The sequence below is a fragment of the Grampus griseus genome, assembly GCF_964374135.1.
Source record: "Grampus griseus genome assembly, chromosome: 13".
Lineage (NCBI taxonomy): Eukaryota > Metazoa > Chordata > Mammalia > Artiodactyla > Delphinidae > Grampus > Grampus griseus.
The window spans coordinates 68314620-68334647 of NC_139007.1; the positions used below are offsets into that span (position 1 = coordinate 68314620).

At 41.3% G+C, this 20028-nt stretch overlaps 1 protein-coding gene across 1 annotated transcript in view; it reads left to right on the top strand.

Moving 5' to 3' along the window:
* Nucleotides 1-2008: 2008 nt before the first annotated feature.
* UTRN (utrophin) overlaps nucleotides 2009-20028 on the top strand; it is a gene marked incomplete at its 3' end in the record, with an annotated part of 496004 nt that continues 477984 nt past the window's right edge. Inside the window, exons 1-2 of the mRNA XM_082668645.1 lie at nucleotides 2009-2095; nucleotides 6946-7110. Of these exons, the coding sequence (XP_082524771.1) occupies nucleotides 7032-7110 (79 nt within the window). The 5' untranslated portion in view covers nucleotides 2009-2095; nucleotides 6946-7031. The remainder of the gene's footprint in view (nucleotides 2096-6945; nucleotides 7111-20028) is intronic.

Here is a 20028-nt window from a genome sequence, read left to right on the forward strand (position 1 = left end):
TTTCCATTAACTCCACCGGGATACAGAGCATGATGAGCAGCTTTAAGGGTCTGTAGAATTATCAGTTAAAAGAAACCTCAGTCTCCCTTGATACAGCCAGACTCAAAAAGCACTTGATCTGTCCTTTTCTTACAGCACTTATCGCCGATCTTGCATTTCCTTACTTACTTACTTGCCTTATCTCACTTACTAGATTTGAAGTTCTTTAAGGCAACATCTCAGATTTATCTTTGCATTATTCACAGTGCCAGTGGAACTGGAAGGCCACAAACTGGTGTTTGTAAAATGAATGAATGAATGAAAGTGGATGAATAAATTATACCCACTTCCTATTAATCTTCTGGATTTTATTTGGCTTATGTGAAGAAAATCCCCCCAAAGGAAGGAGGCTAAGCTAGAGACTTTATAAGGAATACTATCTTTCAGAACCTCCCCCCACCCCCCAATGGACTGAGGAAACTTGTACTTTATAACTAATAAAAGACTAGTGAGTTCTTTCTGAAAAATTTGTTTAAGGCCCCTAGTGGTTTATCTTTACTACCTCGTAAATTGTTAACTCTCAAATATTAAACCAGCAATAAACCAGAGCTCCCTTATCAATCATCCTTTCCTCATTGTTTATACCAACTAGGAATTTAGGTTGCTGTTTTTTTTTCCCCCTCCCAAGTGTGATGATCATGTAAAAGAATCAGAGGAACACATTGGGAATGACATATGTAAGTAAGAAAAATTCACACACAGCACAAACTCATATTATGCCGTCACCTCAGCCTTGCAACAGGCTCTGTAATAGATGTTTGTGCGTATGTATATTGGAAAAATAGAAAAACAAGGTCAGCGCAAACAGTATTTGTACGTATGAACGAATGTAAAACAAAATTTCAAGTTTTTCTTAACATTAAAAATGACACCAAGAAAACTATATAAAATAAATATACCCTTGGAACTAGGACCCCAAATTCAGCAACATCAGCACACTGAGATGGGAGAAAGAAAACCACCCTGACCAAAGACCAGGTTTGCGTGGGGTGGGTGTGACTCACATTTTCGGATAATCTGAATAAAGGGGATCGTGTCAGCACGAGGCATCCATGCTAGCTCTGGGCTCTCGGCACTCACAGTCCACTCCGGGTGCGCCGCCCCAGGCCAGCCGAGCGCCAGCCCGGCTGCTGCAGCCCGGGAGGGCGCGCGCGGCGGGCGCTGATTGACGGGGCGCGCGGTCAGGTGACCCCGGGCGCCACGTTCCCGGAGCCCAGCCTGCGGTGGCCGCCTGCGCCGGGCCGGGGCCGAACCCGGAGCCGAGAGGAGCCGATCTCCCGGAACAAAGTTGCCGGCCCTGCGGCAGTGGGGCTGGAGAGCCGAGGGAGAGGGGAGCGGCTGGCCGGACCTGCTCGGCCCCCTCCTCCTCGGGAGAGCGAACCCCGAGTGACCGGACAAGAGCCAGTTCCCAGGAGGGCGGCCACGCGCACCCCGGCGGTCCTGTGCCCTCCCCTGCCTCCTGGGCCTCCGGCGCTCCTCTCCCTTCGCCAACAAAGGGGCAGGCCCGCGGGGGTGGGGGGGGAGGGAGGAGGCGGAGCCGGAGGAGCGAGCCGCTCGCGCACAAAGTTGTGGAGTCGCCTTTCCTCAGAGGAGGGGAGCGGGCAGCCGCAGCCTGCAGCGGGCTTTCTCCCGCCGAGGGGCGAGGAGGAGCCTCCGGCTCCCGAAGCCGATTGGGGAATCTCGGGGAGCGGTGCCTCCCTCCTTGCGGGTCATTTCAGCAGACGGAAAACTCTCTAGTGTTTGGCAAACTTGGTGCCTGCGCGCCCGTTCCAGGTTTGCACTTGGACTGTTTTGTTTTTGTTTTTGGCGGAACTGCGAGGCAGGAAGGTTGCACAAGTTAGGGGCGTTTTCAGTCGGGTGTCAAAAAAAATTTTTTTTTCTTTCGGATCTTGTCTGGTTTTCCATAGTTCCTTTTGAAAAACCACCGCATCACAGAGCTCACGTTCGCACACACCCCCGCGATTACTACGCCTCAAACACAGCAGAGGAGCCCTCGGCCCGCTCGGGACGCGGCGGCGGCGGGCAGGCAAGGCGGGCCCGCGGGTCACGGGAGCAGGTAAGCCCATGCATTATTGAGCCTCGGGCCGGGTTATGTGACCACAGCCCCGGGGAAACGGGGCGTAGGCTGCGGGAAGGATGGACTTTCCTGCGGCTCACGCGCCCAGGATCAGCGTCCCGAGCTCCTTCTCAAGGCTGAGCCTAAGACGTAACCAACTTTTGCTTGCACTTTCCTTGGAACCCCAGTTCAGCTCCCCGCGGCGGGACAGAGAATGCCAGAAACGTGGAGAGAGTTCGGGCGAGAAGGTCCTCGGAATCCGTGTAGTAGCGACGACCCAAACTCCTCCGACTGGTTCCGGACTCCGTCTTGACTCCCCCAGTCTTCCTCCCGGCTAGGGTGAGAGTGTCGCGCCTCCGTGCGCGCCGGGCCAGTGATCTCCAAGAGGGGACGTGGCTTCCTAGAGGGCCTGTCACACATACCCCAGCCCCGGGAAGGCGGGGCCCCGGAGGTGTCCGCAAGGACAGGGAGGGGAGAGGTTCCCAGCTATCCGCCTGGCAGGAAACGTGCTCGACCTCCGGGCCGTTGCTGCTCCCGAGGGTGGGGCTTTGGAGAGGTGACGAGGGGCGCTCGGTCGGTGCGTAGTCCAGCGCGGTCGCCTCTTCTGGTTTCCCGGACCCTTGGCATCTCTTGCTGCAAGTGGTAAGGTAATTCATGTCCCTTTGTGGCTCCGGGTCCGAGGCTCTGGTTGCCCAAGGCCTCTTTAAAAACCAAGACAGCACTAATTTTAGGTTGTGCAACTTTTAGAAGGCACGCTGTTAAAAGTGAATTTTTTCGCCAAGCCCCAGATTACCAAAGGGGCTCGTGCCCGGGTTGTTTCAAGGGGAGGAGAAAACGTGTCCGACTTCCAAGAGCCAGGGAGCTCTCACTTTGTTTTACGCTTAACTGGGGAGCCCGGGTCTAACCTGGGTTTAACAGCCTCTCTCACAGGGATGCCCCGGGGAGAGCCTCCTCTTTACCAACCTCCAGGTCACCAGGGCCTCGCGGGTCGGTTCTTCATGGAACTCCCCTTGGGACGGTCAGTTGCCGTAGCGGGCGTGAACCGAGTTCGGGGAAGCCTCGATTCCCGGGGTTCGGGCGGGAGCTCGCGGCCTCAGGGACCACCGGCAGTAGCCTCATCCATTCCTTTGTAACTTGCATGGGCCTCAGGAAGTCGCGTGGGCCCCTCCGGGCTGGTTGCTGGTGGGCCCGGGGCACGCAGCCTGCCGATAGCGCCGCGAGTCAGGCGAGAGCTGCTGGAATGCGAAGCTCCTGGGTGCATTGGCTTCCAGAGGGCCAGGCGGCGAGGGCCAAGGTTTACGCGGAGTCATTCCCGCCTCCTGGACCCGCATTTATGGGACCGAGGAGACAGCTCTTTAACTCTCCTTAAGGTGTTTACCTAAAATTGATTGCCCCTGTAAACAGCATTAACCACAACAGTAGGAACCTTCCCTTGGAGCGCTTCCGAGAATGAATGGCAGTTCTTGGCACTGGGCGGTGTCTTTTACCAAGTTTCAAGCGGAGCCACAAACTCTGGCCCTCTGGGCTTCCTTTTCCACTCTCTCTAGCATTCTTAGGTTTTGGTTCCCGGTGGAAATGAATGAATAGTTTTTGCCTAAGGACCCACACCATATTTCCATCATAACTGCACATTGTTAAACATGTTTGTATTCTTACATTTTGTAATTTCCAAATTAAAAAAAAATTAAAACAGTAGATTTGCCCATAAGGCCAACCCCATACTTTCAACCCGGGTTTATTGCCACATACTCACGGCTTCTGGTCCATAAGACAGCCAGAGACGTTCTGAAGAAGGCTGGTGAGTATAGAGTGTACTGGTTTCAGTGAGAAAGAGCTGGCTAAACTGTGCAGAACATCATTACGAGGCAACAGAACTTAGAGCAGAGGTAACAATAAATTACAACTGCAGAGGGCTTAAAGCTTGTAAAGCGATATCCCATTCATTTATTCTGTTTCTCGCCTAGCTTGGTGTGGAAAATGGCCTTGCTTCCATACTGTTGATGTAGAAGTGGAGGCTCACACGGAGGCACATTGTTGGTGATGAAAGTTTGATCTGTCTTCTGACAACCAATAATGAATTGCTGCCATGTGTTACTCAGCTTGGAGACCCCTGCCCATTAGTGGCACCAAGTGTCAGTCAGTGGGTATCTGTTACTGTTAAAATGGTCTTATGTGCTTCTCCCACCTTCCCATTCTTGTCCTCTGATCCCCCTTACTGCTGTATCTTTGTAGCATATAAAGAAGAGAAAATTTGAGAGTTTATCTTAAGTAGTGGCAAAATAAAATATTATGATGAAGGAATATTAATGTGCCAATGAAATAAAGTTCTGTGTGAACAGTTTACTTATCTTTTAGGGACTGGGAAAAGTCTTTGGAAAGTGTTGAAGAAGACCCTTGGCTAAGATCACTTATGAAGGAGAGCATTAGAAATATCTTTCAAAGGGAATAATTAGTTCATTTCTAGTAAAGAGAATTTTTGGGGGGCAAAACTGATTTTCCATAATGAAATTTTATGTGCATTCTTCTGAACAAAGTTTTGGTTCTTGAATATAATAAAATACACTTAAGAATTCAGCAAATCTTCTGCAGTTATGTACCTCCCAAAAAGAACTTAATTACATAATAATCCATAAAGCGTAACAGTAGTGGACGATATAAAAAATGAAAAATGTTTTTTATACCCTCACAAAATCTGGCAGGCTGATGATACAATCCATGTATTCCTCCCTACTAGAGAGGAAATTGTTCCTAAAGCTTTAGCAATCCACCACAGTTTTCATGTGCGTCAAACACTTTAACACTTAAAACATTTTTCTAAGGTAATTTTGATCTCTTTATTATTAGAACACACCTTTTTCCTAACTGGTAAGGAAAAAAATAATATATTTTATATATTTATATATTATAAAATAATACGGTGTTTCCTTGAATGTCATAAAACATTGTAATATGTAAAACTTCTAATTATTTCATAAATATGTGAAATGAAATCTATTACAAAATAATAATGCCACATGGTGTATCCTTGAAATAAAGAACTGAGTTGTCTATCCTAGTTAGCCATAAACTCTGCTTGTGATACCTATTGTAATATGTGAATTAATGTCTGTTGCTTGTAGATTAATATTTGGATGTGTTGAGTGTTATATTCCCAATTAAATGATTAATTTATTTAACTAGCATTTGGGGTGCTCATAGGGGTTGTTAGGATATAGCCAAGTTGCTGAACTTAAACTTGAATTCTGATTCTGTGTGGATTGTTTGGGCATTGTGTTCCAGAAAGTACTAGGGCTATTATTATTGACATTCTTAAAGAAAAGTGGTACTGAAGGATAGAATCCTCAATTCTTTAAATTTTAAAGGTGCCTCTGACTAATTAATTGCTAAAGATTAAAATTATTTTGAGTGATATGTATTCTCAGCAGAATTTTCATGATGTATTTTCCAGAATAAAATCTGTGTCAATGGATATAACGTGTAACCGTTCAGATTTATATATAATCCAGACCATTCCTGAAATCAGACTTTTTTGTTATCTCCACTTGTATATCTCAGAGGCATCTCAAACTCAGTAAATCCAAATCACACTCATTATTTCTTCCTTTAGAGGCTCATCCTCCAGTGTTCCCCAGCTCAGTGAATGACTCAATCGCCCAAGCCAAAATTGGGCAGTCATTTTGCACCTTAGTATCCTGAGCGTCTCATATCCAATCAGTTTCCAAATCCTATTGACCTTTACTTAATATCTAATATACCACAAGTCCACGCACTTCTTTCCATGTGCCCTTATTTAGGCCACAATCATGTTGCTTCCCAGCTTAAAACCATCTACGGGATTCCCACTGCTCTTTTTTTTTTTGGCTGCGTTGGGTCTTCGTTGCTGCGCGCAGGCCTTCTCTAGTTGCCGAGAGCAGGGTCTGCTCTTCTACTCTTCATTGCGGTGCGTGGGCTTCTCATTGCAGTGGCTTCTCTTGTTGCGGAGCATGGGCTTTAGGGCGCGCGGGCTTCAGTAGTTATGGTGCACAGGCTTAGTTGTTCCACAGCATGTGGGATCTTCTTGGACCAGGAATCGAACCTGTGTTCCCCTGCAATGGCAGGCGGATTCTTAACTACTGTGCCACCGGGAAAGTCCCCCCACTGCTCTTTAGGAAAGCCTTGACATGGTCTCTAAGGCCCTGTCCCTGGTCCTATCTACCTCACCTAGTTCAACAGGTCTCTCTCCTCTTGGCTGTTCTCTCCAAAAGCACTGGCCTTTGCTCAGGTTCATGAATGCTCCATGATTCTTCCTGCCACTTAACATGGGAAATTCTCTTCCCACCTCTCTTTTTGGCTAATTAAATTCATCTCATCCTTGGAGGCTTGGCTCAAATGTCACCTCTTCAAGAAAGCCTTCTTTAATTGCCCAGAGCAAATCAGATTCTTCTTCTGTATGCTCATACTACTCTATGCTTCTCGTTTATACATTCGTAACATGTTAGTATTATAATGAAATAATTCATTATATAATTAATTGCTTGGTGTCTATGAATTTCAAGATAGTACAGGCTGTGTCTCTTTTTGATAGTCATATTTCCATTGCCCAGATCAGTGCCTTACACATAGTCTGATTGAATATTTGCCGAATGAATGGTTACTATATATAACTTTATATAACTGTATATGACTATATATATAATGTATATGTATAGTTTGATATTTATAGTCATATATATTATATAGTCATTATACATATTATAGTTGTATATTATAGCAATATATGTGATATGTTCTATATGTTAATATATATGTCAACATATATGTTATAGTCATATATATATATTTCAAATCAATACTTTCCCATTTCTCTTTAGGTATTGATGTTGATCATTATAGAAAACTGAAAGTCTTAAAAAGAGGACCTTGTAAAGTCTTTGGATTATATTGAAACTCAGCTAAGATGGCCAAGTATGGAGAACACGAGGCCAGGGCTGACGATGGGCAGAACGAGTTCAGTGACATCATTAAGTCCAGATCTGGTAAGTAATGGAAGCTTAAGAAAATGAATGATTTTTATGCATAAACTACTTAGAAGACACAGGTTTTTATTGGCTTGTTTTGTACTATTGTTGTGAGACAAACTTCTTTTGAGAAACATAATTCTGACAAATGACTATTACATTGTAAATGGTAATATAATATCTCTGTATCCTATCTTAATTTCTCAACCCAACTTGGTCTCCTGGTATGTTGCTTGACATTGCTTGGTGAAACTGCCACCTGTTAGTGGATTGCTGTTCATTGATAAGAAACCCCTTGAACACAAAATGCAGCTTAAAAAAAATGATGCTTAAAGTAAGAAGTACTGTGGTTTCTGCTGGGATGGAGCCTCTTGAATTTTGCTTCCATACTGCCTTTCCTCCGTCCCATTTGGTGACCACTTCTAGGCCAACAGGTGTCTTCCTACCTGTTCTTCCCATTTTGAAACTTCTTATGAACCTTCTCGAGGCACAGTTTCCACTTAGGTAATATAATAAACTAGACTAAGACAGATTAATGGTTTTCTGTGAACATTTAAATTGGGGACTTAAGGATACCACTCCCTCCCCCAATTTTTTTTATATAACCGAGTGCTTTTTGACTCTGGCTGTACAAATGAATCAACTGGGGAGTTTTTTTTTAAAAAAATGCAGATGCATTGTCTCCACTACAGAACTATTGAATAAAAATTTATGTATTTTTAAAAAGCTTCAAATACAATTCTGAGCTAGACTCTATGGGGAGATATTTTTGAGCAGGCAGGACCTTTCTGAGTTTTGAAAATTGCACAGAACTCCACCCTGGGTGTGAACACTATACTTAAGTAACTTTGAGAGTTACTTTGGGCTATAAACTTACATCCAGAGTCACTTTAAAACCATAAAAGGAACCTAAAGTCTGTTTTTGCTGTGTGCACCATCTTTATTATGTTAGGAAGTTACTTCTTATTGTATGAATCTGGAGAAATATGCACTGAAAATAAGCTCCAAATTAATAGAGATGTACATTTAAGATACATTTCCCTCTATGACACTATTGTTGGTTGATTGGTAAAGATTTTGGGTATTACAGTCTTGGCTCTAAATATGTAGGTGCTATTGTGTAGCTTGGAGGATATTTTGGGGGGTACAGCTTAATATCTTATTTTAAAGTATGCTCTGAGAATGTTTTATTGCCCCCACATTATTTTTGATTTAAATGCTTTAGTAGTATAGAGTACTATGTTGATATAAGGGATTACTAATATCTTCTTAAAGAGTATAGAATGTATATCCAGAAATATATAAATGTAACAAGGAGGAAAATGAACATGAGACAATTTAATGTATCCATGCTTGTCATGTTCTATAAATTGTGAGGAGTTATGTTATGTTCTTAAATAGTTTCCTGACCTCCATTACAGTAAGACCTTTGATATTTATAACTATGTACTTTAGCCATGTTCATAAAAAAGTAATTATATAAGTTTAAAAATACTGGGTATATATGATGAGTACCCATAACTTTCAAACTATTCTTTAAATTAAAAATGATTATTTAAAAAAAAATGATTATTTCAAAAGACTGACTATTCTCATACACTATTGGGAGATAGTTGGGCAAAAATTATTCCGTTTTTTTAAAAAATTTTATTTATTCATTTATTTAATTTTTTAGCTGCATTGGGTCTTCACTGCTGCACACGGGTTTTCTCTAGTTGTGGCGAGCGGGGGCTACTCTTTGTGGTGGCGCGTGGGCTTCTCATTGCAGTGGCTTCTCTTGTTGCAGAGCACGGGCTCTAGGCGCCTGGGCTTCAGTAGTTGTGGCTCGTGGGCTCTAGAGTGCAGGCTCAGTAGTTGTGGCACACAGGCTTTGTTGCTCCATGGCATGTGGGATCTTCCCGGACCAGGGCTCGAACCCATGTCCCCTGCATTGGCAGGCGGACTCCCAACCAGTGCGCCACCAGGGAAGCCCTATTACATGTTTTTAACATATGCATACCAGTTGGCCCAGTAACTCCATTTTTGGAGTTTTGTTCCTAGGGAACACATAGAAATATACAAGTAAAAATTTGATCACAGAAAAAAATGATAAACACCATAAAAATCCAATATTGAGGATTGGTGAGATCATAATTTCCCAAAGTATTTTGAAAGCAGCATAAGTTCTAATGTGTAATTCAAATAAGGATGTCATAGGCAAAATAATTTTAGGAAACAATGGTTAACCTACTCTGTTCCTTTTAGTGTAGGGCACTTGAATAAATCATATAGAAACTCAGTGGAGCTAATTAAATTAGCATGTATTCATGAAGTAGAAGATTATACATTCATAAAAATGTGTGTGTATGTATATGACCATAGAAATATGTTCTTGATGTTACATAAAAAATATGTGCAATATGAAGTCATTTATGTGAAAAATATTTTTTTTCCAAAAAAGTTTAGCAGAGTGTATACTAAAATGTTAATAGTGGTCATCTTGGCGTTTGGGGATTATAATTTTTCTCTTTTTGCTCATATGTACTTTCTAAAGCTTTTCAATGAGCCTGTATTACTTCTTATATCTTTAAAGTATTTTTAAAGTATTCTTAAAAATCTCAAATTGCTTCGAGTGTTTTAATGCCAAGGTGATGACTATTACTTTTTTTTTTTTTCTTGATGGCTCCTACTTCAAAAAACATTGAAAAGTTAGCAGTTGCATAGCTGAGATCTGAATCACATTCTTTTGGCTGGATTATGTTGCAAAAAGCAGTAGATAAATTTGGATATGAATGGGCCTATTAGTTCCAACCTTGCTTTCTGGAAGGCACTTTTTTGATTCTTTTAAGGTAAATATTAACTCAGTGGTCAGTTCTCATGGTACTCTAAAATTTACATGTTGAACAGGGATCTTCAGTTCAGATTAAGTCAAAGGACTCATCTACATATGATGCATATATTTTTTTAACATCTTTATTGGAGTATAATTGCTTTACAGTGTTGTACTAGTTTCTCTTGTACAACAGATTGAATCAGCTATATGCATACGTATATCCCCATATCCCCTCCCTCTTGTGTCTCCCTCCCACCCTCCTTATCCCACCCCTCTAGGTGGTCGCAAAGCACCAAGCTGATCTCCCTGTGCCATGCAGCTGCTTCCCACTAGCTATCTATTTTACGTTTGGTAGTGTATATGTGTCAATGCTACTCTCTCACTTTGTCCCAGCTTACCCTTCCCCCTCCCTGTGTCCTCAAGTCCATTCTGTACATCTGTGTCTTTATTCCTGTCCTGTGCCTAGGTTCATCATTTTATTTTTTTAGATTCCATATATATGTGTTAGCATACAGTATTTGTTTTTCTCTTTCTGACTTACTTCACTCTGTATGACAGACTCTAGGTCCATTCCATAATTCAAAAAGAGTCATGTACCACAATGTTCATTGCAGCACTATTTACAATAGCCAGGACATGGAAGCAACCTAAGTGTCCATCGACAGATGAATGGATAAAGAAGATGTGGCACATATATACAATGGAATATTACTCAGCTATAATGCATTTTTTTTTTTTTTTTTTTTTGCGGTACGCGGGCCTCTCACTGTTGTGGCCTCTCCCGTTGTGGAGCACAGGCTCCGGACGCGCAGGCTCAGCGGCCATGGCTCACAGGCCCAGCCGCTCTGAGGTATGTGGGATCTTCCCGGACCGGGGCACGAACCCGTGTCCCCTGCATTGGCAGGCGGACTCTCAACCACTGCGCCACCAGGGAAGCCCTATAATGCATATTTTTAAAGATCCTCCTTGGATATGTTCTATGCTGAATTTTTGCTTTTTCATTTTTTTAAGGGAATGTTGTCCTACAGGAGAATTTTGATTCAAATCTGTTCCTATATGTTTCTTCCTTTTGAGGGACTAGCTATGGAGGAGGGCATAGAGATTAGGGTGGAAAAGAGAAGTGATGTTGAGATTATACTGGTAAATTTATCTCTGGGTTTATGACGATTCCTCTTCCTCTCCAAATCCTTGAGTTTGGACAGTCTAAAAGCCTGGCATCATAAAAATATTGGTGCATTTTATGTTAAGGTATTAGGATTGTTTATATTGACCATATTCAATATTAATTTGCTTTATGCAGTGTATGAGGTTTAATAATTTTTTAAAGTCATTTTCACCATCTAAGCAGAAATCTGAACTATCAAGAGTAGGTGAGGAAATAGTTTCATGAATATAAAAGTCATACATTTCTTTATGGTTGTAATACATTTGCCTTGGATTTGAGTGACTTTTAGAAAAGAACTTGAAAGAATATGACCTTTAATTATTCAGGGCCTGGGCTTGGGTAAAAGTAGATCTTTCCCTAACTTAAAACACACAAGTCAAATTCATCCGTCGAGTGCATCTTTGATAGCCTGAATTAGTGGGCTTCAGAAAGTTTAACAATTTATTAAGTATTTTGAGAGTAGGCCAAGAGTAAGAATTGTTTTTAAGTGAAATATGTTGTCAGTGGAGTCTGTGATGCATAAACTTCTGCTTGGAACATTTTAAACATGAAATAATAAAATGGTTTGAGATATGTATAAAATCAAAGACTATCCTCTCCGCTATTTTATTCTGTCAGTAGCTGACACTAATGCCAGTAACATAGAATAAGTCAACCTTTTCTGTTCTTCTCAGTGCTGGTGTGGTAAGTTTTAGCTCAAAGCCCCCTAAAGAGGGTAGGCTTCAGGGCTAAAGACTGTGCCAACTAGCTCCAAGTGGGGATTTTGACTGTTTAGGGATTAGAAGCAGAGATGCTCAGATGGGAACATTTGTTGAATGAATTAGTTGGTAAACTCCACATCGTTGTATGATTGAAAGCATTCTTTCAAGGCCTTTAGGCAGGAAGCCTGAGTGGAACAGTGTTATCATTTCTTTCTTCACCTTTTCTATTCTTGTGTAATCCTGGGATCTAATTGTCGAGGGAACCTTAGAGGCCCAACACCTGGCCATGCCTGTGCGGTGGTTACCCAACCTCTGCTTGCACACCTCCAGTGATGGGATCTCACTGATGATGATGATGATAATGATGATAATTCTAGCAACTTACATTTATGGAACACATACAGTGTGCAGATGTGGTGCTCAGAGTTTAATCCTCACAACCACTGCTTCACAGATGACAGACATGAGCCACACAGAAGTATAATAATTTGCCACACTGGCCTTCTTTCTATTTCTCCAAAGGCCCAGTCATGCCTACCTCAGGGCCTTTGCACACCCCTCTTCCCCTGCCTTTGCCTGATGGGCTCTTTCTTGTCATTTAGAGCTGGGCTTCAGTGTCACCTCTGAGAGAACTTCCCTGCTGACTTCAGAAAGTAGCTCTCCCAGTCATTCTTGACTGTATCACTATATTTAAGTTCCCCATATGCTCTATCACTATCTGGTACTTTTCTTGTTTTTTGTGCTTGTTAATGTCCTTCCTACTAAAATTTAATTCTACAAGAGTAGGGACCCATATATCCCTGGGACCAAGCCCAGTGTCTGGCTCACAGTAGGTGAGCAGTGAATGTCTATTCAATGAAAAAGGCTACAGAACTAGAAAGTACCAGAGCTGGGGTGAGAACTCAGGTGATCCGACTCTAGAAACCCTCATTTGACCTCTGTAGAGTGCCCAGTTTCCTAATTTACCAGGTAGTTTATTCTGTGGCTGCCGGAATGTTCTTTTTTATTTTGTACCTAAATCTATCTCTTAGAAAATTTGCAGAGTATCAATTGTATTTATATATCCTCTTCCTTCGTAGTTACAAGATTGGGACCCTGGGCTGTGAGACAGAGCTGCTCCAGGCCTCCGGCTGGCATCACAGCCCTGCTAAAGGAGGGCCGATTGCAGGAGACAGCGTGCTGCTCCCGGCCCTGATGATTGTGTCTGTCGTTCTCTGTTAAGAGTTAGCAAAGGGGAAAATAAGAGTTAGCAGTCCTCTGGGTGGAAGGTAGAAAAATTGATAATCTGTTTCTGACATGAATTCCTTTTTCTTTTTTCCCCTGCCTGCTGCTCAAGGCTTTTAACTGACTGGTGAAAAAAAGGTAGTGGATTTCAGATGCACTGCGATATGGCACAGTTTTAAGTCCTGGTCTGATGCCCAGATGGGTATCTGGCGTTGAAAGAGCTGGTAGGGGTAGGGGGAGGGAGAGAGAAGAAAAGAGAGGCCAGTGAAATAAAAATAAAATAAATTATTTAATATGGAATATTGTATATACCAGGTTACATTTATAGCAGGCCTAAAAAGATGCTATGTTTGCAATAAAGTAAACTTGCTTAACAAGGTGGGGTTTTATGAAACTATGAGGAAAGTTACCTTATTTGTTTATCTTTTAGAGGCCTTTCTTTAGGAAAGACAGTGGTTACGTTGTATTTCCCATTGGTCTACCTCTTTCTCTTTCATTTAAAGAAATATCTGTGAGGGGATTTTCCTAAAGAGTTTAAGGGACTGTGAAAAATAGTTCTTGTTCTTGTTCTTGTTCTTCTTCTTTTTTTTTTTTCTGAAGCTTTACTTGGCTGGAATACCTGTGCTTTGAAGGGAGTCTTTGAGCAGATTTGGTTTTTTTCCATGAGCCCTGGGGATTTGTGTTGAGGGACAGTGACCCTGGTGGAAATTCAACTCCGGCAGAGGAGAGCAGCTATTCTTGTCATGCGCATAAAAATATTCTCTGTGTTCGTACCTCATTATGCTGAAGTACTGCCATCATAGAAAAGATTCCTGTATTCATGTGATTCTCATGACCTGTTACTAGGGCTGTGAAATCTGTGTCGGTGATCTGTTCTTGAGAGAAAAACATGAATTGTGGAGAATGTTCTAAACAGTGGAAGTACTTTATTATATAGACAGAACGGAAAACTCAGTTTTATTGAGCCTTATTTGAGTCCAGATTTGAGCTAGATGCCAATAGGATGATTTTCTGGGAACAAGGGAACATGCAAGATCGTTGATTTTCTGGGAACAAGGGAACATGCAATATCGTTGATGGTTGTAAAAATTACTTAAAATTTTATTGCGAAAGATTACTCAGGGGCTTTCACATGTATTGGTTAGATTTTTTTTTCTCCTTAAGTTGTTTCTGTGGAGGCAGAGGTGTTTCCTGTATTACTCTCTCTGTTTTTTTGTATGCCGTAAGTGTTTAATAATGAATACAGTCAGTTTAGTATTTGAAAGGTGAGTCAGTGTGAGTTTTTAATATATATTTACCTTCAAAATGATGGCTGTGGACTGAAGAATCTAAGCCAGATCTAGTCCTTTCACTTTTCTTTCCTCTGCTCCTCGATTAACACCTGTCAAGCGTGGGAGGCAGGTGGGCCCGGCTCCCCCGTAGCTCTCCGGCCTTGGTGCTGATGCCTTTTCACAACCAAACACCTGAGATTTCTTTATATTCCGTGGGCCTTCTCTGTCAGAAGCTTGGTCTCCTAGCCTAGCTAATAAGGGGAACTGTTTGTGTGTGGGCTCATCTGGCAGCTAAGATTAAGGTTTGGAGTGGTACAACCTCACATTGGTTTTGAAAACTCAATTTACTAAAAAAAAAAAAAAAAATCAGTTTTGGCACAGCCATTGAGCTCGTGATATAGAGCAGGAGAATAACGTTTCATAGGTGGATATTTTCAAATGAACTTTTTTTGGTAGGTGAGTGGTTGGCTAATTATGATTTCTGTCCAGTTCAATAATCTTAGCATTGAATTATGTAACATTTTTTTTTCCAAAGAGGAGAAGAAAGCACATAATGGCATTTCTGATGTAGCAGAGAAATCCAACAAAAAATATGACTATGTCTCGAAAGTGGCACAACTTTGAAAAATGCCGTGGTTGAAAAAATCTCTGCTTAGATCATCTTCTCTAATTCCATAGTTTTAATATTTGCACATTTCTTCCATGCCATGTTCTAATTAAGATTTTGGTGTAGGACGTTTTCGTGAAGAAGACCTGGGGATGGAGAATAGCATTTTGAGGTTAATACTGATTGATTGCTTCTCTTGCTACTCATCAGCTATGTGAGTCTTGTGATTTAATATTAGTTCAGTAATTACATAGATGTAAACATATGCTTTTATTTTGAAAGTCCGGTTTTGGGTTCAGCCTCTATCCGCTTCCTAACTCAGGCTGCATGTCAGATTGACCCCTGGGGATTCTGATTCAGTTAGTGGGGTGGGGTCCCGGCATCTGGAGTTTTAACAAGCTCGGCGGGTTCTCGTTCTGTTTAGTGCCATTGATTTATGGACAAAGGAGGCAGGCTTAAGACTCTTGGAACCAAAGTGAAAGTGGTCTGTGCATTTCAAAGGAGCAGGGAGAACTATAGTCAAATGTTGAAGATTATTTCTACTTACAAAATCTTCTTTTTAAATAATTTTAAGAGGTAATGGATTTCTTGGCATTGGACATTTTTTTCTTTTGCCTTGTATTCTGAAGGGTTTTGGTCGTGTTGAGCAAAGGTAAAACTGTGTAAAGTGAGTCAGGAGAGTGATGAAACTTGGTGCATTTCTTATTGTGGTCTGTTGAACCAGAGGATCGTACCCCAATATTCAGCCCTGAAATATTTCTTCATGGAGCACCTTGGTCTTCAACTTGGTGCATTGAACCTCTTCCTGCTGCAAGCTTAATGTCGAATCCTGAGTTCTTTTGTGGAGTCATCTGAACTTATCATAAAAATTTACTGTCTATCTTTTCTAACAAAAATTTCCAAGACACATGTGGTTTTGACTCGTGAGGAAAAATCCTCACATCCATCCTCTATGTTGGTTTTCTTTCGTTTTTTTTCTTTTTAGTTAAGTTATAATTTATTCATTACAATGGAATGATTTGCAATGAAAAATCACACATTCTGTATTGATATGGGATGATTTCTAAGATATGGTATAAAGTGTAAAAACATAATAACATTATGCTAGTTTTATCTTTTTTTTTTTTTTTTTTTTTGTGGTACGCGGACCTCTCACTGCTGTGGCCTCTCCCGTTGCGGAGCACAGGCTCTGGACGCGCAGGCTCAGCGGCCATGGCTCACGGGCCCAGCTGCTCTGCGGCATGTGGGATCTTCCCGGACCGGGGCACGAACCCGTGTCCCTTGCATCGGCAGGTGGACTCTCAACCACTGTGCCACCAGGGAAGCCCATGCTAGTTTTATCTTTAAGATTAAGGTGTTACATATGTATTTGCCTCCTTGTTTTTGTAATTTTAAATAGGTGAAATCTAGTACTTACATTTAATATAACTATACTTTCTTTTTGCTATAAAGTAATTTAAAAATGAGTGAATTTTAAAAGATGAATAATGATTTTTTTGTCAGTGATGAATTAGGAGTTAAGTGATGTATGGACCACCACAGCAAGTTCCCTAAGGATCTATAAACACACCCCAGAGGTCTTGGGATGTTCTTATATTCATTTAACCAAACCTAACCAAACACCAAACCCCCAATCTCTTATAGTCCTTGAGTTATTTGCAGTAAAGTCTTTGAGCTCTAATCTTTAACCTCTTTGAAAATACAGAAGGGAATATTCATTTCTTCATTGATTAAATAACCTCCAGGGTGGTTTGAGATACATAATTGCTCTTCTGTAAGTCATTGTGTGGAATTTGAGATCAGTCTCAGAATTTGATGAGATCTATTCCTGAGGCAGTTTTAAGATTGAGGCTTACAATGAGACTACCTGGTGAGGCCTGAGTGGGATTGATGATTTCTATTTGAACAGAGACTTTTGTGCAAGTGTGAATAAATATTTTTTCCTTCAGTTTTACTGAGATATAATTGACATACAGCACTGTGTAAGTTTAAAGCATCCAGTATATACCTAAGGGATAATGATTTGACTTACATACACCATGAAATGATTATCATAGTAAGTTTAGTGAACATACGTCATCTCATATAAAATCAAAATTTAAAAAGTAGAAAAATATTTTTTTTCTATTATGAGAACTCAGGATTCACTCTCTTTACAACTCTCATATATAACATACAGCACTGTTAATTACATTTATCATGTTGTACATTACATCCCTAGTACTTTATCTTGTAACTGGAAGTTTGTCCTTTTTGACTAAAGTGTGGGTAAATTTTTTGTGTGTGATTTTTTTTTTGGATAATTTTTTTTATGGCAAAATATACATAACACAAAATTTACCTTTTAAAACATTCTCAAGTATACAGTTCAGTGGCATTAAGGTACATTCATATTGTTGTGCAGTCATCATCACCATCCATTTCCAGAATTTTTTCGTCTTCCCAAACAAACTCTGTCCTCATTAAATACTAACTCCTCTTCCCCCTCCCTCAGCCCCTGGCCCCTGTCATCCTTAGGAGGACGGCTTTTCAGATACATTTGAAACAAATAGACCACAAAATAAAACCAAAATCCACCCCAAAACAGATAGACTTAAAAACCAAATTTGGTTCTAGGTCGTAAATGATCCATTTCTCAAAGTGAATTGTTATATTGCCAGTTTAAAAATTATACTTTTTAAAATTGAGATATAATTGACAAATAATATTATATGAGCCTCAAGTATACAACATAATGATTCAATATTTGTGTATATTGTGAAACAGACTCACCACAATGAGTCTAGTTAACATATGTTCTAGCACCATAGTTGTAGCATTTTATTTTCTTGTGATGAGAGCTTTTAAAATCTACTCTTAACAACTTTTAAATATGCAGTACAGTATTATTAACTATAGTCACCATGCTGTATTTTATAGCCCCAGGACTTATTTATTTTATAACTGGAGGTTTGTACCTTTTGACCCCCTCCTCACTCATGCCCATCCCCAACCCCTGCCTCTGGTAACCATCAATCTGTTCTCTGTGTCTTTGAGATGTTTTTTTTAAGATTCCACCTATAAGTGAGATCATGAGGTTATTTGTCTTTTTCTGTTGACTTATTTCACTTAGCATAATGCCCTCAAGGTTTATTCATGTTGTTGCAAGGGGCAAGAATTCTATCTTTGTTATGGTTGAAAAATATTCCAATGTACATTTTCTTTATTCATCCGTTGATGGACACTTAGGTTACTTCCGTATCTTGGCTATTGTAAATAATGGTGCAGTGAACCTGGGGGGGCATAAATCTTTTCGACTTAGTGTTTTCATTTTCTTTGTGTAAATACCCACAAGTAGAATTCCTGGATCATATAGTAGTTCTGTTTTTATTTTTGGGGGGAACTTCTATACTGTTTTCCACAGTGGCTACACCAATTTATAATCCCACCAACAGTGCACAAGAATTACCTTTTTCTGTACCCTCACCAACACTTGTTATTTCTTGTCTTTTTGATAACAGCTATTCTAACAGGTGTCTGGTGATACCTCTTTGTGGTTTTGTCTTTTTTTTTTTTTTTTTTTTTTTTTTGCGGCCGCGGGCCTCTCACTGTCGTGGCCTCTCCCGTTGTGGAGCACAGGCTCCGGACGCGCAGGCTCAGCAGCCATGGCTCATGGGCCCAGCCGCTCCGCGGCATGTGGGATCCTCCCAGACCGGGACACGAACCCATGTCCCCTGCATCGGCAGGCAGACTCTCAACCACTGCACCACCAGGGAAGCCCCTTGCCCATTTTTTAATTAGATTGTTTGTTTTTGCTATTGAATTGTATTAGTTCTTTATATATTTTGGATATTAACCTGTTGGAGGAGGTCATCGAGGGGATGTGGCTGCTGGTTGACCTGCAGGGAGGATCCAGGCAATCAGAGGCTCCTCACCCCCTCCTCATCCTTGGAATATATGTTCCACTCACTCTTCCTACACTAGGAGCTACTTCAGGGATGTAGCCTTGAGAGAGTAATGTGTTATTGAGACCATCTGGATCATATATATTACTAAATCCCTTAAGGACTCTCTATAAACTCTTAAGAATTTGGCCAGGCAGAGATCTACTCGTCTTGCTGTCACCAAAGACAAGCCTCATATGTAAGTTCCCTTGCTTATTAAACCTGTCACCTACCAATGAGGAGTGGTCTGCCTCTTTCTTCCATCTCTCCTTGCCCTTTGTGTATGGGGGCCAGTTTCAGATTTTACTCAGGGAGCTCTAAAGGTTGCAACCAACATGACCCCTTATCAGGTATATGATTTGCATTATACTGTCTTCTAAAATTTAAAGTACAAGTATGACTCAGAGCTGGGAGAGTGAATCTGCATCTAATTTGGTGTTGAAGGCTCCTGGCCTTATCCAAAAGCCACCTTCTGGGCGTTGGAGGAGGGGGGCTCTGAGATAAAACGCCACGTATGCTCTAGTTTACTTTGTTACCGTATATAGTCCCTTCATAGGTGTTTAGAAAATGTTATACTGAAGGATGTAAAGATATTTATTTTTGCAGTTTTACATGTGGTATCAGTGGCCAGTTCTATAATATAACAGACCCTTCCTCATATGTTATATCCCATTTTAATGCTTTGTCTGTAAAAAATTATCAGAGTGACTTGAATTATTTTAACTTACGTGTGCTTTTTCTAGAGATGTAGCCTGTTAGAAGAGTGTTGGTATTTGGAGAATGCATACACATGCTTGCCCTCTGTCTGGGGCTGGCCTTACTGAGAATTTGGTGTAGCACAGATCTGATTCTAGGGACCTGGCATCAAGGCACATTGCTCAGAGAGGGGAACTCATTTGCATGTATGTTTCAATGAAACATTTAGGGAAGTCTGATGCTGACCTATATTTCTAGCCGCCCCCAACCCCACAAGGCCTGCAAAATACCCTGTGAGGGAGGCCAGTCGTCCTTTTCTTGCCTTTGGGACATGGCTTGTTTTGTTTTCTGTGCTTGATTGTTCCTCCCTCCCCACCCCTTAGTTTTGAAACCCCCATCTTCAAACATCGGCATAAATGCCACAAAGCATTCTATTCTTCGATGGATCACAGAGCCACAATCCATGTCCTTCCCTCTTGTTCACTCTTTATTTCTATTTACGGCTCTTCTTGTTTGGGTACATGATTTCCTAATTTG